At 33.9% G+C, this 14,854-nt stretch overlaps 1 protein-coding gene across 3 annotated transcripts; it reads left to right on the forward strand.

The window, feature by feature from the left end:
• Positions 1,752-13,977, forward strand: LOC109325608 (phospholipase A-2-activating protein-like). Of its 3 annotated transcripts, XM_019558061.1 has the most exons (24): positions 1,752-1,878; positions 1,985-2,319; positions 2,677-2,780; positions 3,146-3,214; positions 3,624-3,684; positions 3,793-3,932; positions 4,514-4,703; positions 5,078-5,139; positions 5,293-5,381; positions 5,571-5,640; positions 5,729-5,788; positions 6,763-6,909; positions 7,031-7,069; positions 7,178-7,215; positions 7,903-7,989; positions 8,489-8,654; positions 8,864-8,941; positions 9,120-9,256; positions 9,711-9,787; positions 10,324-10,393; positions 11,174-11,239; positions 11,802-11,948; positions 13,691-13,705; positions 13,759-13,977. In XM_019558061.1, the coding sequence occupies exons 1-22, from the start codon at positions 1,819-1,821 to the stop codon at positions 11,934-11,936; spliced, it is 2,280 nt and encodes a 759-aa protein (XP_019413606.1). In that variant the 5' UTR covers positions 1,752-1,818; the 3' UTR covers positions 11,937-11,948; positions 13,691-13,705; positions 13,759-13,977. The 3 variants fall into 3 exon arrangements, with proteins under 3 accessions (XP_019413606.1, XP_019413607.1, XP_019413605.1); XM_019558062.1 differs by having other exon boundaries at positions 7,031-7,072; positions 7,181-7,215; positions 13,691-13,977; XM_019558060.1 differs by having other exon boundaries at positions 13,691-13,977.

Here is a 14,854-nt window from a genome sequence, read left to right on the forward strand (position 1 = left end):
ACTTGTGAGATGACTTTCAAGCATTTCTTTTCCTTCATTTCATTCAAAAATCCAACTCTCAAACAAACTCTAAGATCTCAAATGGGATACAAAAACAACTTTTCCAAAAAAGCCTCTTTCTCCTTATTAGTTCTCATGATTGCAAATTTATTTTGTAATGCTATGCATCATAACAAGTAAAAAAAAAATAAGTTAAATGCCTTATTCAAAGGCAATCTTTCTTTATTATAGTTGAAACTCATTGTCAATACTCCTCCACAAGCAGGTTTTTGGAAAACATGGGATGCTCAATTAATTATTTGTCACTTGAGTTTCTAAAGAGAGGAAAATAAAGGAAATAGAAGATGTTAAAATATTTTTTAGTTCTCAAACAATATCTTTCACTTCTCTCCCTTCAAAACCAATTGCAATTTTTCATCTACCAAGTAAATATGGGAAATGGGTTAGTGACTCTCACTTTGAGCTTAGATGCTAACAACCATTATTTGAGTATATTTTTTAGTTGTTCATGCAAATATCGTTGCTGTTTTTAAGCTCTTTTGATATTACCCGTTTCACCCACACTAATCACAATGCTTATTTTACTAATATATTTAAGAGCTACACTATTAGTATTATTTTTCATATCACATTTTAACATTATATATCTTATTTTATCTTATCATCTATTCACATTATTAATGAATCACTTCAGTTTTTTTCTATGTTGGCTTAATTTCCTTGTCCAGGCTTTTGTAGCGATAGTTCGGCTACTATATTCCCAAGGCCCTTGTAATTTTGGGCTTATCCCTATCATTCTCAATAAAATGATCGATGTTAGTTAGTGTTAAGAAGATGATCCTATATTAGTATTATTTTTTCTATGAAGAAGGGTATCCACATTGAAATAATCTATCATAGTATATGTAATTATCTCTTGTAATAATATAAATCTTTTGACCTTTTAATTCACTTGTTGATCTAATGAAAGTTTATGCTATTTCTCTGATGGTCGATCTTACATTAGCATAATATATTCATTTTAAATACAACAAAATAAAACAATAAATATAACCTATGAATATGTTGCTCATGTAAACATTTAAATGAATGTTGTGAAATTTGAGCTGGATGCTCAAACCGGAGGAGGTCATATAAGGTTTAACCACTTTAAACCATTATGTTGGACAAGATGATTTTATATATAATTTATAATTTTTTATCAATAAATATATAATTATATATAAATATAAAATTTTATATAAATAATCATTACGTATAATTATATTGAAACAACATCTCTCATAATAAAATAAAAAGATTAGAGTGTTGTTTCATTTTTCTTTTAAGTAAACCGTCTGGTTTACTTCACTCTGGTTATTCCAGTTTAACACAATTAGACCAGAATTATCTCGGTTCTAAGCGGTCTAACTCTCATTTGGTTAAAACTATAAACCATATCCATTTTCGAGTCGGGTCAGTGGTCAAGTCGGTTGGACTGCCTAGTATGGTCCAATTCTCACAACACTGATTTAAATACATAAGTTATGCTAAAAATGAACCAAATCAAGATTAAAATAATATATGGATTAATAATATTAAGTGTTTTTTATGGTATAAGTTGATTCATTTTTATTAATCATTTATGCTAATCGAAAAATAATATATATAAATGATGGCTTAAAAATATTCACATATCGATATTAATCTGGAATAAAATAAAAAATAAGAATAAACTATTTTTTTTGCAAGTCTAAAAGAAGACATTTATTTTGTATATAAAAAGGGGAAAGGAAATGAAGCAGTAAGTGTTGGTGAGTGTAAAGTCTTTGCTCAACAATGGAGATCGATTTCAATGAATACCGATTACGCTGTGAACTCCATGGCCACGAAGACGATGTAAGATACCAATATTATTCACATATTTTTATATTAACATATATTGTTCCTCAATTTCATTTTATTTGTTGTTGAATTCTTGAACAATGAACTGAAACTGAATCAGGTTCGTGGAATATGCGTTTGCGGCAACGACGCCATAGCGACGTCGTCCAGGGACCGAACGATTAGGTTTTGGTCTCTTGATTCTTCCGATAAGCGCAAGTTAGTGTGTTCCAAAATTCTGTTAGGGCACTCTAGTTTTGTGGGACCCTTGGTATGGATTTCACCGAACCAAGAGTTCCCACAAGGTGGGATTGTATCTGGTGGAATGGATACACTTGTGTTGGTATGGGATTTGAAAACTGGAGAGAAGGTTCACACACTCAAGGGACATCAATTGCAGGTTACTGCCATTGCATTGGATGATAATGGAGATATTATATCTTCTTCTGTTGATTGGTGAGTTCAACTTTTTATTTTAGTCGGAAACTCGGAAATTACATTGATCACTCGTGAGATTTAGCATAATTATACTCCGGGTGTCATTATTGTTTCAAAAGCTACACTCGCCTTACCAATTACAGTTATTGTCATTGCATGGTAAGTGTAATGGTAAGTAGATTTGTAGGGGATTTAGGGATGCGAGTGTAATTAAGTCAAACCAGATGTTAGTGTAATTTCTCATTTATTTTAATATCGCCAATGTCGTGTTCCTTGTTTCATAATTTGGATGAGATGAAATGTAATGTGTTGAACTTCGTTTACTACAACAGTAGCTCTGTTGATGTTTATTTGCTATCTGAATTTCTTATGCAGCACCTTGAGACTGTGGAGGAATGGGCAATCTGTAGAGACATGGGAGGCTCATAAGGCACCAGTCCAGGCAGTTGTAAAGCTACCCTCCGGCGAGATTGTTACAGGTATCATATTAATTGTTTAATCATTTTTCTTGAAGATTTTTTCTTGGTTTATTGTCATGCTTCTAAGGGTGCGTAAACAATTTATTTAAACGCTTATTCAATTAGTAATTTTAAAAATAAGCTAAAAAGAGTTTATATGAAGGTCATAATTTTTTTTCATAAGCTCATTTTCACAAGCTCTTCTCGTAAGTTCAATTAAGCTCTCTACAAGCTCTTCCAAACAACCTCGAGTAAGCATTTGAACTTGGTGTTCTGAAGATCATGCATGTCATCATCCCTTATTGTTATGTTAAAACCTTCTATTCTGGTAGGTGGTATTAAAATGGTATTCAAGTGTTGTTGACTTATCTTCTCACATGTTGTAGGTTCAAGTGACACTACTTTAAAGCTTTGGAGAGGGAAAACTTGTTTACACACTTTTGCTGGACATGCAGGTTTGCTTTTCTATCTTTAGACATGCATTTTATTTATTTATTTTGTCACCAATTTATATTTGTTTTCGTAAGTTTCTCACATACATGTCCTTGGGTGTTGAGGAATGCCAGATTTGGTTTTGAAGTTCAAAACATTTGCGTGGTATATTTGTCAACTGATTTTATTTTTCAATGAACCGTTTTCTTAAATTGGTTGTTTTCTTTTAAAACGGTTTCCACCTTACAATTTGTAGAAGGTCAAAAGATCTTATCAACTATGCTGTCTTGGGAACATGTTTTAGCAACCATATATTTTTATATTCTTTTATGCTATTATGGGCTACATTTATTTATTTCCTTTTTGGTTTCACTGTCTTAATATAAACTAATATCGCCGTGAAAATGCTGCTGGCCAATGAGAATCATGCAGATACAGTTCGAGGCTTGGCTGCAATGTCTGGTCTTGGAATCTTATCTGCGTCACATGATGGGTGGGTTCATTTCTGTACTCACTCCTCTCGATCTAATTAATATTGAATCCCTGGTTCTGTATCAGAAAATGTACATATATCCTGTTTGACTTTTTTCCGCTACTACAGCTCTCTCAGATTATGGGCAGTAAGTGGTGAAGTGTTAATGGAGATGGTTGGTCATACTGCAATTGTTTATTCAGTTGATTCACATGCATCAGGACTTATTGTCAGTGGCAGCGAAGATCGTTTCGCAAAAATATGGAAAGGTGATTACATGTTTCTTGCTATAGAGATGATTTGTCATTGGAATATTATCTGCTCATATGTCTCCAGTGGTTATGCACAATACTTTTGACTTTCATAGCTCTGGTTTATTTTGAGTGCATTGGTGGTCTGTCTTCACAAAACGTTTAGGGAGTCTTTTTGGTTGTTTGGTCTCGTTTTTGTTCCTTCAGCTAGGCCTATAGTTTTACGAAACTGCTTGACATCTGTTGACTGGCCTCTCTGGTCAGCTGCAACTTTCACGATTCATATTTTCAACTTTCATTTTGGGTTATGTCAATATCCACCATTTTTTCAACTTACTCCTGTTTTTTTAACTTTTAAGCAAGGTTTAAACTGTTTTTAAAAGCAATTGTGTACAAGTTTTGTTTTGGAGTATCATATGATAAGACTCTTCCTTTCCATGCCCACTTTTCAAAGTTGCCATATACATGAAGCTTCTAAGGTTGTAGGCTGCTCCAAGGCATCAGTTTTATTTCACATGGCCTGTACTTTTGGTTTTTTGCCACAACTTTTGTAACTTGTGGCTTGTTATTACTGTCTATTTTTCCTTCAAAATTATCAGATGGAGTTTGTGTTCAGAGCATAGAACATCCTGGTTGTGTATGGGATGCAAAATTCCTGGAAAATGGGGATATCGTGACAGCATGTTCGGATGGTACTGTACGCATTTGGACTGTACATCAGGATACTGTTGCTGACCAGCTAGAGCTTGATTTATATACTTCACAACTCTCTCAATACAAAGCTAGTAGGTATGGTTGTTTATTGGCTGTCATAATGTGATTCTACTGATATTGACCTTTGAAAACCCCTTTGGCAAATAATAGATTGCATGCATTGCAAATGTTAGATAGTTATATGCGCTTGCTACTTCCATGACACAACAGCTTCTCCTTTTCTTGTCTGTCCATGTTGTAAATTTTTTACTTGTAGTTTTGGCTCTGGATATATATGGTTTGTTCTTCATTGGTGAATAAATGTTTTTGTCCTGGGAGTATCTAACCACTGTAAATCCACATGTATTCCATTTTTTTATAAAATTTAAACCTGTAGATTATGTCATTCTTGGATTAATTATTTCTTGCTACTACTTGTGAACTTAGCTTGATCTGTTAATTTTTTCTAGAAAGAGGGTTGGAGGATTGAAATTGGAAGAGTTACCTGGGCTGGATTCACTGAAGATCCCAGGTATAGTTTCAATGGTTCCCCTTTCAAAAGTCACTTAATTCAGCATAAGCTTTGCCCCTACTCTTGTCTTATGTTGTTGAGTGGGATGGGATGGGGGAGATAACATGTTGTTTGTCATGGTTTCTGTTTTAATCATCTTCCGTTTCTGAACAGGAACTAGTGATGGCCAAACAAAAATAGTTAGGGAGGGGGATAACGGAGTGGCATATGCATGGAACCTTCCAGAACAGAAGTGGGATAAAGTAATTCCCTTACTTCATTCTCCATGAGCTTTTATCTATAAAAGAGAAAAAACTAACAAATTTAGATTCTATTGTCTCTATTTCCCTTAACCTGTGTAACTATAGCCTCAGTCAAATTACAAGTTGCAGTGCCAAGTGTAAATGATCTATAGGGTTATTTTTTTATTAGCAATTTATGTTTCCCTATAGATTGGGGAAGTTGTTGATGGACCGGAGGAGTCAAGTCGTCCTTTCCATGATGGTGCTCAGTATGACTATGGTCAGTTTCCTATGTCCCCCCCTGCAGACTTGATTGGGTTTACTTTCATCACACACACTTCTTATAAATTTTACCTCTGGTTGCTCAGTGTTTGATGTGGATATTGGAGATGGTATGCCTACCCGTAAGTTGCCATACAACCGATCAGGTACACCTTTTCACTGAGGTTTTGATAATTTGATAACTCTAGGCATCTAGGGATTACTCTCTTGTGCCATAACAATAAATGTTATTGTCTGATTGGTCCGTGTTTTGGCATAATGAACCTTCCCCTGACTTCTGGAGACTTGATAAAAACATATATTAACTGTTTATTTCAATAAATAGTTTGTGTAATTTTGGGCTTACCATATAATTTCATTCTGGGTCCTCAGAGTAGTAGATAGTTTTATTTATATTCCAGTAGATAGTAAGGATTCTGATTTTGCTTATTCCCTAAAGTTTGAAGACATTGTACTTTTAAGATAGCATAGAGAGATTTGTAAAGAAGAGAATGTGGCAAGCTATTCAAAAATACTTTTACTTTAATCGTTTGCAATGTGAATGTAAGATACCTCTCTCTTGCAACTTACCTTCTTGCTGGGGCTTAGGGGTATGAATTAGGTTTCTAAGACTACTCATTGATGTAATGATCCTGTCAAGAACCAACTCTCCCAAAAGCTTAAGATGTTGGCTGGAGGCACATGTGAATGGCATTATGATATTTCTAACCATGCCTCCTCATGCAAGAGCCTTTGGGCTTGAAGCATAGACTATTCACAAACTCATTTTTACCATGTACTTATTATGACTTTTATTTAGAAGAATGGGGCCAAGCAAGGATTGAACCCATGACCAAATGGTCATTGAGGCTCTGTTATCATGTCATGAACCATCTGTATCAAAAGCTCAAGTTGTTGGCTGAAGGCACACAAATGTCTTTATTTTTTCTAACTAATCTGTGAAGTTTTGTCAGCTACTTTAGTGCCCATTTCTTTTCTCTTGCAAATGCTTGTCTTGTATAGCCCAAGTTGGATCAGAGAATCAAACTTGGGACAGCATCCTGTTTCATTGGTTGCAAATAATTTATGGTTGTAAATGATAATCTTTTAACTAATAAAGCAAATTGCATGATGTCTCCAGATAATCCATATGACGTTGCTGACAAATGGCTCCTCAAGGAGAGTCTCCCTCTTTCCTTCCGTGAGCAAATCGTACAGTTCATACTTCAAAATACTGGACAAAAGGATATTACTTTTAATGCTTCATTTCGTGATCCCTATACTGGCTGTAAGTATAATACTTGTCTCTGTTCAATAAAAAGTTGATGGTGATCAATGAGGTCTATTAGTGTTGCAAATTGCAATCCTCCATTTTTACTTTATGGCTTTTGTCTTATTTTCTATTTCAGCCAACGCTTACATACCAGGACAATCTTCACAAGTGTCTGGTAATCATCTTATTTTGTCCTGCATGAGTTCCATCATTCCATGCTGTATCATGTGTTTGTACGACTCATTCCCGATTGTGATTTTAATATTATTTGTTTCTATGACAGATGTTTCTGCAAAACCTACTTTCAAGCATATTCCTAAGGTTTGCTTTCATACACTTTGCTTTGGAAATTGCTTATACCTTTAGTCTTAACACACTATATTTGGTGTGTTCTAGCTTCTAAAAGTTCCGTGTAAACTTGAAATATTAGCACATGTCCGTATATTAACATATTCAAAAAGGAGATTGTAGAGTTTATTCTTTACTATAATTGTGGTCTACATAATCCTGCATGTCAAAAAATAAAGATTCTTTGCCTCTCTAAATGGGTAATATAGCTCTCGGGGGAGCTCAAGAGTAGTGAAGGACTCTTACAGATGTTACTTGGCGGACATTTTCTTATTTAAATTGCAAATAGGTTTTATCTTCAGGAAAATTGTTTGATGGCTACCTAACTTCCTATATCAACTTATGTGTCCCCTCTCTCTCTCTCTGTCAATACAATCAACTTATGCATTCTTTATAGCCTGATTTTTTTGTGGTTATATGAAGAGAAATTCTCAAACAGGCCAAAATATCATCTTTATAAAATGTAGCTTATTCTACAAGTAATTTGGTCCTTCTGGGAAGTAAGTAGTGCTAAAAGTAGTCTAATTCTTTGAATTTTTTTAGTATTTTATGACTGAAGCCAATATTGTAACCTACTTTACTAAAGCTTCTTACTTTTTTCCTTCTTAAAGCTTATTGTGCAATTTGGTAACTCATCCCAGTGCTAATTTATGTTGTCAGAAAGGGATGCTTGTTTTTGATGCAGCTCAGTTTGATGGGATCCTTAAAAAGATTACTGAGTTCAATAATGCTCTACTATCTGACCAGGTAGGCTACTTGATTGTAATTTTTTGTCCTTATTAATGTGATTCAAATTGTTGAAAACTATTCCCTTCTAGAGCGAACTTAAGTTTATGACATATATGAACCCATCTGCAGTAGTGAGGATTGGTGAACTTTTCAAATCTTTCCTAGTTGCTTTATCTATGTTAATTCCAAACTCCATATTCTTATATACCTGTTGATTCTACGATCACATTGGTTGAGGTTGACTGTTAAAACACCATCTTATTTTTAGACATGAGATCTACTTGTTATATTAAACATAAAAGTGACTTGCTGCTCCCTCCTTTTAAAAAGAAATCGTGAGTGAATTGTGCATTTTATATGATTGGTCGCAATAATTGCTATGCAGTTTAAGAACAATACACCTGTATGTTTTAGCAAGCATGGCCCACTTTTCTTATTGTTATGATTCTGTATGAATTCAAATAATGAATTTTCTCAGTAACTTCACTAACTTGGTTCTATTGTCAATCTCATATAGGAAAAGCAGAACTTGTCCTTGACTGAGCCTGATGTTTCCAGACTGGGGTCCATTGTTAAAACTCTGAAAGATACTTCATATTACCATTCTAGTAAATTTGCAGACTCTGATATTGCCTTGTTACTGAATTTACTTCAGTCATGGCCACTCGGAGTGATATTTCCTGGTTAGTTGTTGTAGTTTCTGGTTTTGTCTTTTTTATTGTTCTTTTTCTTTTATTGGCACTTCATGAAATTTTCATTTGTACCTTAACTAAATAAAAACCATCGGAAGAAAATTTGTTTCACTGTGTGCTCACTTCTTAATCAGTAAACTTCTCTAATCTTTTGGAAAATTGTTTTACTTACCTTTTCATATTGTGCTCTGTCTGTGCAGTCATTGATATTTTAAGGATGATAGTTCTTCATCCAGATGGGGCTACTAAACTTCACAAGCATTTTGAAACCAAAAATGGTATCAACGTTAGCATCCTTTTGATTTTTTGACATTAAATTATGTCAGCAATCAAGTTAGTTCCATCTCTAGCATGTGAAATATGACTTCTGACACATTGAATTTTGGACTTGAATTTTTTTCCTACACCTTCCTGTTGAAGTTTAATGTTTTACTGATTTCCTTCTGTTATATCCAGATATACTAATGGAAGTGATTAAGAAAGTAACAGTACATCCAGCAATTCCTGCAAATTTGTTGACCAGCATCCGTACTATAACTAATCTCTTCAAGAATTCGTGCTACTTCAACTGGTTGCAAAAACACTGCAGTGAGGTTAGCTGTTAGAATCTCTCTGTTGCAATGTTTTATGAGTTTGAGTATAATTAAAGGAGTCGATATTAGTTTCTTGGAGAAAGCCAACATTGATATAGAAATTTCGTGTGTAACATTTTTGTGAATAAAAAGGTTCATAAACCCATCTTCTCTGATTAATGATATTGAACTTTCTATTACTCTGCTTTCTTAACACTGCTGCTGCTATTAGTTTCAACATATGCATAGGCTACCTTTCACAAGGCCTTTTAATTTGCATATGGGCTCTCCTTTACATCACTGCTACGGTTATGAATTCATTTCTTTATTGCTTTGGGCTATTTTATCTTCCCTTTTTGGTGAAAACATCTCATGTATGAAGGATTATTATTTGACTCTGTCCGTCTTACTTCTGTTCTTCTGGAAGTAAACGGAACTTGGTTGATTATTTGTTCTAAATGTGTTTGACTTGCAGATTCTCGATGCTTTCTCAAGTTGTAGTTCATCGTCAAACAAAAATTTGCAGTTGTCCTATTCTACCTTGATACTCAAGTAAGTCTTTTCTTGACTGTAAGCTTTTGCACAATTGTTTAGGGGAAACCAATATGTGATGCATTATTGTTCTTTAACTCACAAATTTTCACTACCAGTCCTCGTAGTTATGTATAGGGCACCTAGTGCACAACAGCACAAGGCCCCCTTCTAGGGTGGTTTGGGTAGGGTAAATGCATGCAACCTTACCCTCATAGTTATATGATTAGGTATAATCTATTTGTTTTATAATTTAGGAGTTCTTTATGATTTTTGAAATGTGGTTCTTGTTACAAAAATAAAATATTTTTTTCTTGAGTTAAAAAAGTGGAAGGGAGGGCAATTCTACAGCCCTTGATTTTTCTTCTGTGCTCAACCCTACTTAACCCCGTTACCCTTCGGCTAAGTGCTAAATATATATACTGAAGCAGTACATATTGAGATCTCTGTTCATGTTTCATTATTTTAATCATTGCAGTCATTTTCGTTTAGAGTCACATTATAGAGTCCACAATGATAGCTTGCAATAACCTTTACTTCTCATGTGATCCTCACAGTTACACTGTGCTATTAATTGAATTGAAGGATCAAGAAGGACAATCTCAAGTTTTATCAGCAGCACTTGAGGTATGTTTTATGCTGTTATTGCTGCCAATCTTATCTCATTAGGTGGGGTTGGCTATGTGGGTGATGGATCGACCAATACCATAGGATCTATATCAAAAACATACATTCCAATAATTAATGTAGGATTAGGTCTTTTTAAATGATTTCTCATAATTAGATTATCTTCAATTTGATCCACTTTCCCCATCTCACTGAAGCCTATGTTTATCATTTCAAATGACTAAACCACTGACGGAAAAATTGTCTCCTCTGCTACTGTAACTTTCTTCCTAATTCAATCATTCTTAATCTTATCTTGCAACTTGTATGTTGTACTCCATCCAGTCCTTTTTATAAGAGCCTTTTGGGTTGTTTCACGCGGATTAAGAAAGGTGGATCATTAGATTTGTCAATAACCATATGTAGTTTACCAAAATTGTCATTCATTAAGGAAACTAAATCATTCTTTTTCCACTCAAATTGTTTGAGTAAATAAGGGTAGTCTGCTAATAAATTCATTTATTGCACATAATACTTTGAAAAGGGTCCTAAAATAGGACCAAGACAAAAACCCCAAAAAGGTCATACAAAATAAGAGCATCCTTTGCCTTCATAACCTTGCTCAGTCGCATCTTACTGCATTTCATATACTCCGTCTCCATCCTTACTCCCACTTGAAAACAAATAAGTAGAAGGGAGTGTGTAGTAGTTAAGCATTTCTAGATTACTTAAAATAAAAATTGCTACCTTGAGATGTTATTATTTCCTAATTGTACTAATATGGAATTGGTTTTTGTACAGATTGTTGAAAATGAAAATGTAGAAGGTGATTCCAAATTCCGTGCATTAGTTGCTATTGGATCATTGGTACTTCTAAGTTTCTTTCTCTCATCTTATGTTTGGCATAATTCTTTTACTTTGCCTGTGATGTAAGTGAAGCCTGTCTGCATGTTGTGAAGCTTTCCCATGACTACAAATTTATTGCTTATTTGTTACAACCTGTTTTTATGAAGCCTAATTATCTAATTCGTTTATCACCCCTGGCCCTGTCTACAGTTGCTGCTATTCTATTTTAACAACCTATTTGCTAATTGTTTGAGTTTTCATATCGTAGTCAGTGAAACACCTTGGTCTTGTTACACATTATTTACCCGAATAAGAATCTGTATTCTGTTGTGCTATGCACACTAAGTTCGGACGAAATACAAATTTATTTATTTGAAATGCATACAAAAGAAATTAATCAAACTGCATCCTTAATTTGTTATTTTGGAACATATGAAAATATACAATATCGATACTCCTTTTGTTTATGAATATGGCATTAGATAGAAATTTTACTTTTGTTTATAAATTCATGTGTTTTGAGGCATATATACCTCTGTGAGCATCATTCAAATATTTAATATGTCAAATAATCTTGAAACAGATGCTTGAGGGTCTTGTTAAAAAAATAGCACTGGACTTTGATGTTTTGAACGTTGCAAAAGCAGCCAAGGGTTCTAAGGAAGCCAAGATAGCTGAAGTTGGATCTGACATTGAGCTGTTAGCAAAGCAGAGTTGAATTCTATACCTGGTGACTAATCTCTTTACTCCAAATGAAATAAAGCTAAAAAGGAATAATCATGCACACTTTACTGTTATATCACATTTAGTGTTGTAAAATCCGATTCGTGCCAGCCGGTTCAGCTGGTAAACCGTTCCCAATACCGGTACGGTACAACAATTATACCGGTCATGCAATCATATCGGTCAAAATCTGTCAAAACCGGCTATACTGGCCGATTTTCAATTGAACATTACCGGTCATACCTGCCGATTTTTATTTAAAATTATTTTTGTAATGAAAATAAAAAATAAAATAAAAATTGCTACCTTGAGATGTTATTATTTCCTAATTGTACTAATATGGAATTGGTTTTTGTACAGATTGTTGAAAATGAAAATGTAGAAGGTGATTCCAAATTCCGTGCATTAGTTGCTATTGGATCATTGGTACTTCTAAGTTTCTTTCTCTCATCTTATGTTTGGCATAATTCTTTTACTTTGCCTGTGATGTAAGTGAAGCCTGTCTGCATGTTGTGAAGCTTTCCCATGACTACAAATTTATTGCTTATTTGTTACAACCTGTTTTTATGAAGCCTAATTATCTAATTCGTTTATCACCCCTGGCCCTGTCTACAGTTGCTGCTATTCTATTTTAACAACCTATTTGCTAATTGTTTGAGTTTTCATATCGTAGTCAGTGAAACACCTTGGTCTTGTTACACATTATTTACCCGAATAAGAATCTGTATTCTGTTGTGCTATGCACACTAAGTTCGGACGAAATACAAATTTATTTATTTGAAATGCATACAAAAGAAATTAATCAAACTGCATCCTTAATTTGTTATTTTGGAACATATGAAAATATACAATATCGATACTCCTTTTGTTTATGAATATGGCATTAGATAGAAATTTTACTTTTGTTTATAAATTCATGTGTTTTGAGGCATATATACCTCTGTGAGCATCATTCAAATATTTAATATGTCAAATAATCTTGAAACAGATGCTTGAGGGTCTTGTTAAAAAAATAGCACTGGACTTTGATGTTTTGAACGTTGCAAAAGCAGCCAAGGGTTCTAAGGAAGCCAAGATAGCTGAAGTTGGATCTGACATTGAGCTGTTAGCAAAGCAGAGTTGAATTCTATACCTGGTGACTAATCTCTTTACTCCAAATGAAATAAAGCTAAAAAGGAATAATCATGCACACTTTACTGTTATATCACATTTAGTGTTGTAAAATCCGATTCGTGCCAGCCGGTTCAGCTGGTAAACCGTTCCCAATACCGGTACGGTACAACAATTATACCGGTCATGCAATCATATCGGTCAAAATCTGTCAAAACCGGCTATACTGGCCGATTTTCAATTGAACATTACCGGTCATACCTGCCGATTTTTATTTAAAATTATTTTTGTAATGAAAATAAAAAATAATTGGTTTTTTTATTGATTTTTCAACATTAATGTTAATATATTATATATGTATATCTAACTTCACCGGTATGCGGTTTAATTAGTGAACCACCGGTTGAATCGCTATACCATTATACCAGTACCCTGACCGGTTTGATAACCGGTACAATATTAATAACATTGATCACATTAGTCATCACTTATCAAACAAGCTCTGCATCTTTGCATTCATCTTCCTGGCTGTCATTTTGTGATCACTGTTACTAAAATGCATTTTAATGTTAGCATGGTTGGGAAATATATTGGTCAATTGATCATTCAGGTTGCTAATTTGCATATTTTTCTTTGCAGGATTGTTTAGAGCATGACATCGACATCCATTCTGTCACGATTCTGCGTTTGATTTCAAAATTGCAAGCTATTACATGTTATGGTATACATTGTCAGTGACACACACACATTGGAAGTAAATCTCAGTTACAGATTTCCCTTCCCCTTTTGGGTCCATAACTGCTTAATAGATGCCTTGTTAACCCATCATAAGTTATCATCAGAAACGTTGTTTAAGGCACTCATGTAAAATGGTGACAATGATTTGTTTTTTTGGAGTACAATAGTAACAACGAGATTTGAATTTATGACCTTATGCAAATCATCCAAACCCTCTCACCACTTGCATAATCCCAGTTTATTTGTTAAAAAATAAAGCTTTCTTGAAGTTATTTGACACAAGGGTTTGGCACAATGGTAAACCAACTACGATTGTTTGGAGAGGACAAATATGACTCCTAGATGTTATGGAATGTTTTATAATCAAACGTGGGATACGATAAAACCTGTAAAAGAAAGGGCAAAATTCATTTCATATAAGACATTTCTGAGATAGATATAAAAATAAGATTTCCCTAAAAAAGTTTAGTTAATATTAATTATATTTTAAAAATTGAACCAAAATAATCTGTCGAATTGATTTGACCATAAATCTATTATGTTTTATGTTGGAACATTTTTTCCATCCAACTAGGTCGAATCTATTTGATTTGGAAAGCTCATTAGTTCAATTTTAGAATAGTATCAAGTATCCTTTATTGAAGACAATCATGTCTAGGCATAGTAGTGGCTAGAAGTCCACTCTCTTTTTTCTAATATAACATAATTATTAGTTGAGTTAAAAAATAATAATAAGACATTGATTTAGTGGTATAAGGTTTTACCGGAGATAAGATACCATTGGTGATACAAAAAAAATCATTTATCCATTTTGAAATGTCTTATTTTTTTTTGGTTTCCCACCGGTATCCTCGCACAGGAGGCAATCCTGTCCGAGTCGGGAATATCCACAGGTACGTTGGGCTAACTCTTCCGGCAGACATTTTCTTTATTTACAAGACTCAAACCCAAAACTTTGCTTAAGGAGAATCAAACATATACCACTTAAACTAACGTCCAGTCCAAATAGTGAAATGTCTTATCTATACCAACACAAAGCTGCATATATAAGTTTGTGTTTTTTTG

This window comes from Lupinus angustifolius, chromosome LG13, assembly GCF_001865875.1.
Source record: "Lupinus angustifolius cultivar Tanjil chromosome LG13, LupAngTanjil_v1.0, whole genome shotgun sequence".
Lineage (NCBI taxonomy): Eukaryota > Viridiplantae > Streptophyta > Magnoliopsida > Fabales > Fabaceae > Lupinus > Lupinus angustifolius.

Coding starts and splice junctions, on each gene's coding strand:
- LOC109325608 (XM_019558062.1), top strand. CDS start 1,819: ATGGAGATCGATTTCAATGAATACCGATTACGCTGTGAACTCCATGGC. Junction 5,641..5,728: donor TGGTGCTCAGTATGACTATG/GTCAGTTTCCTA, acceptor CTGGTTGCTCAG/TGTTTGATGTGGATATTGGA. Junction 6,910..7,030: donor TCGTGATCCCTATACTGGCT/GTAAGTATAATA, acceptor TTTCTATTTCAG/CCAACGCTTACATACCAGGA.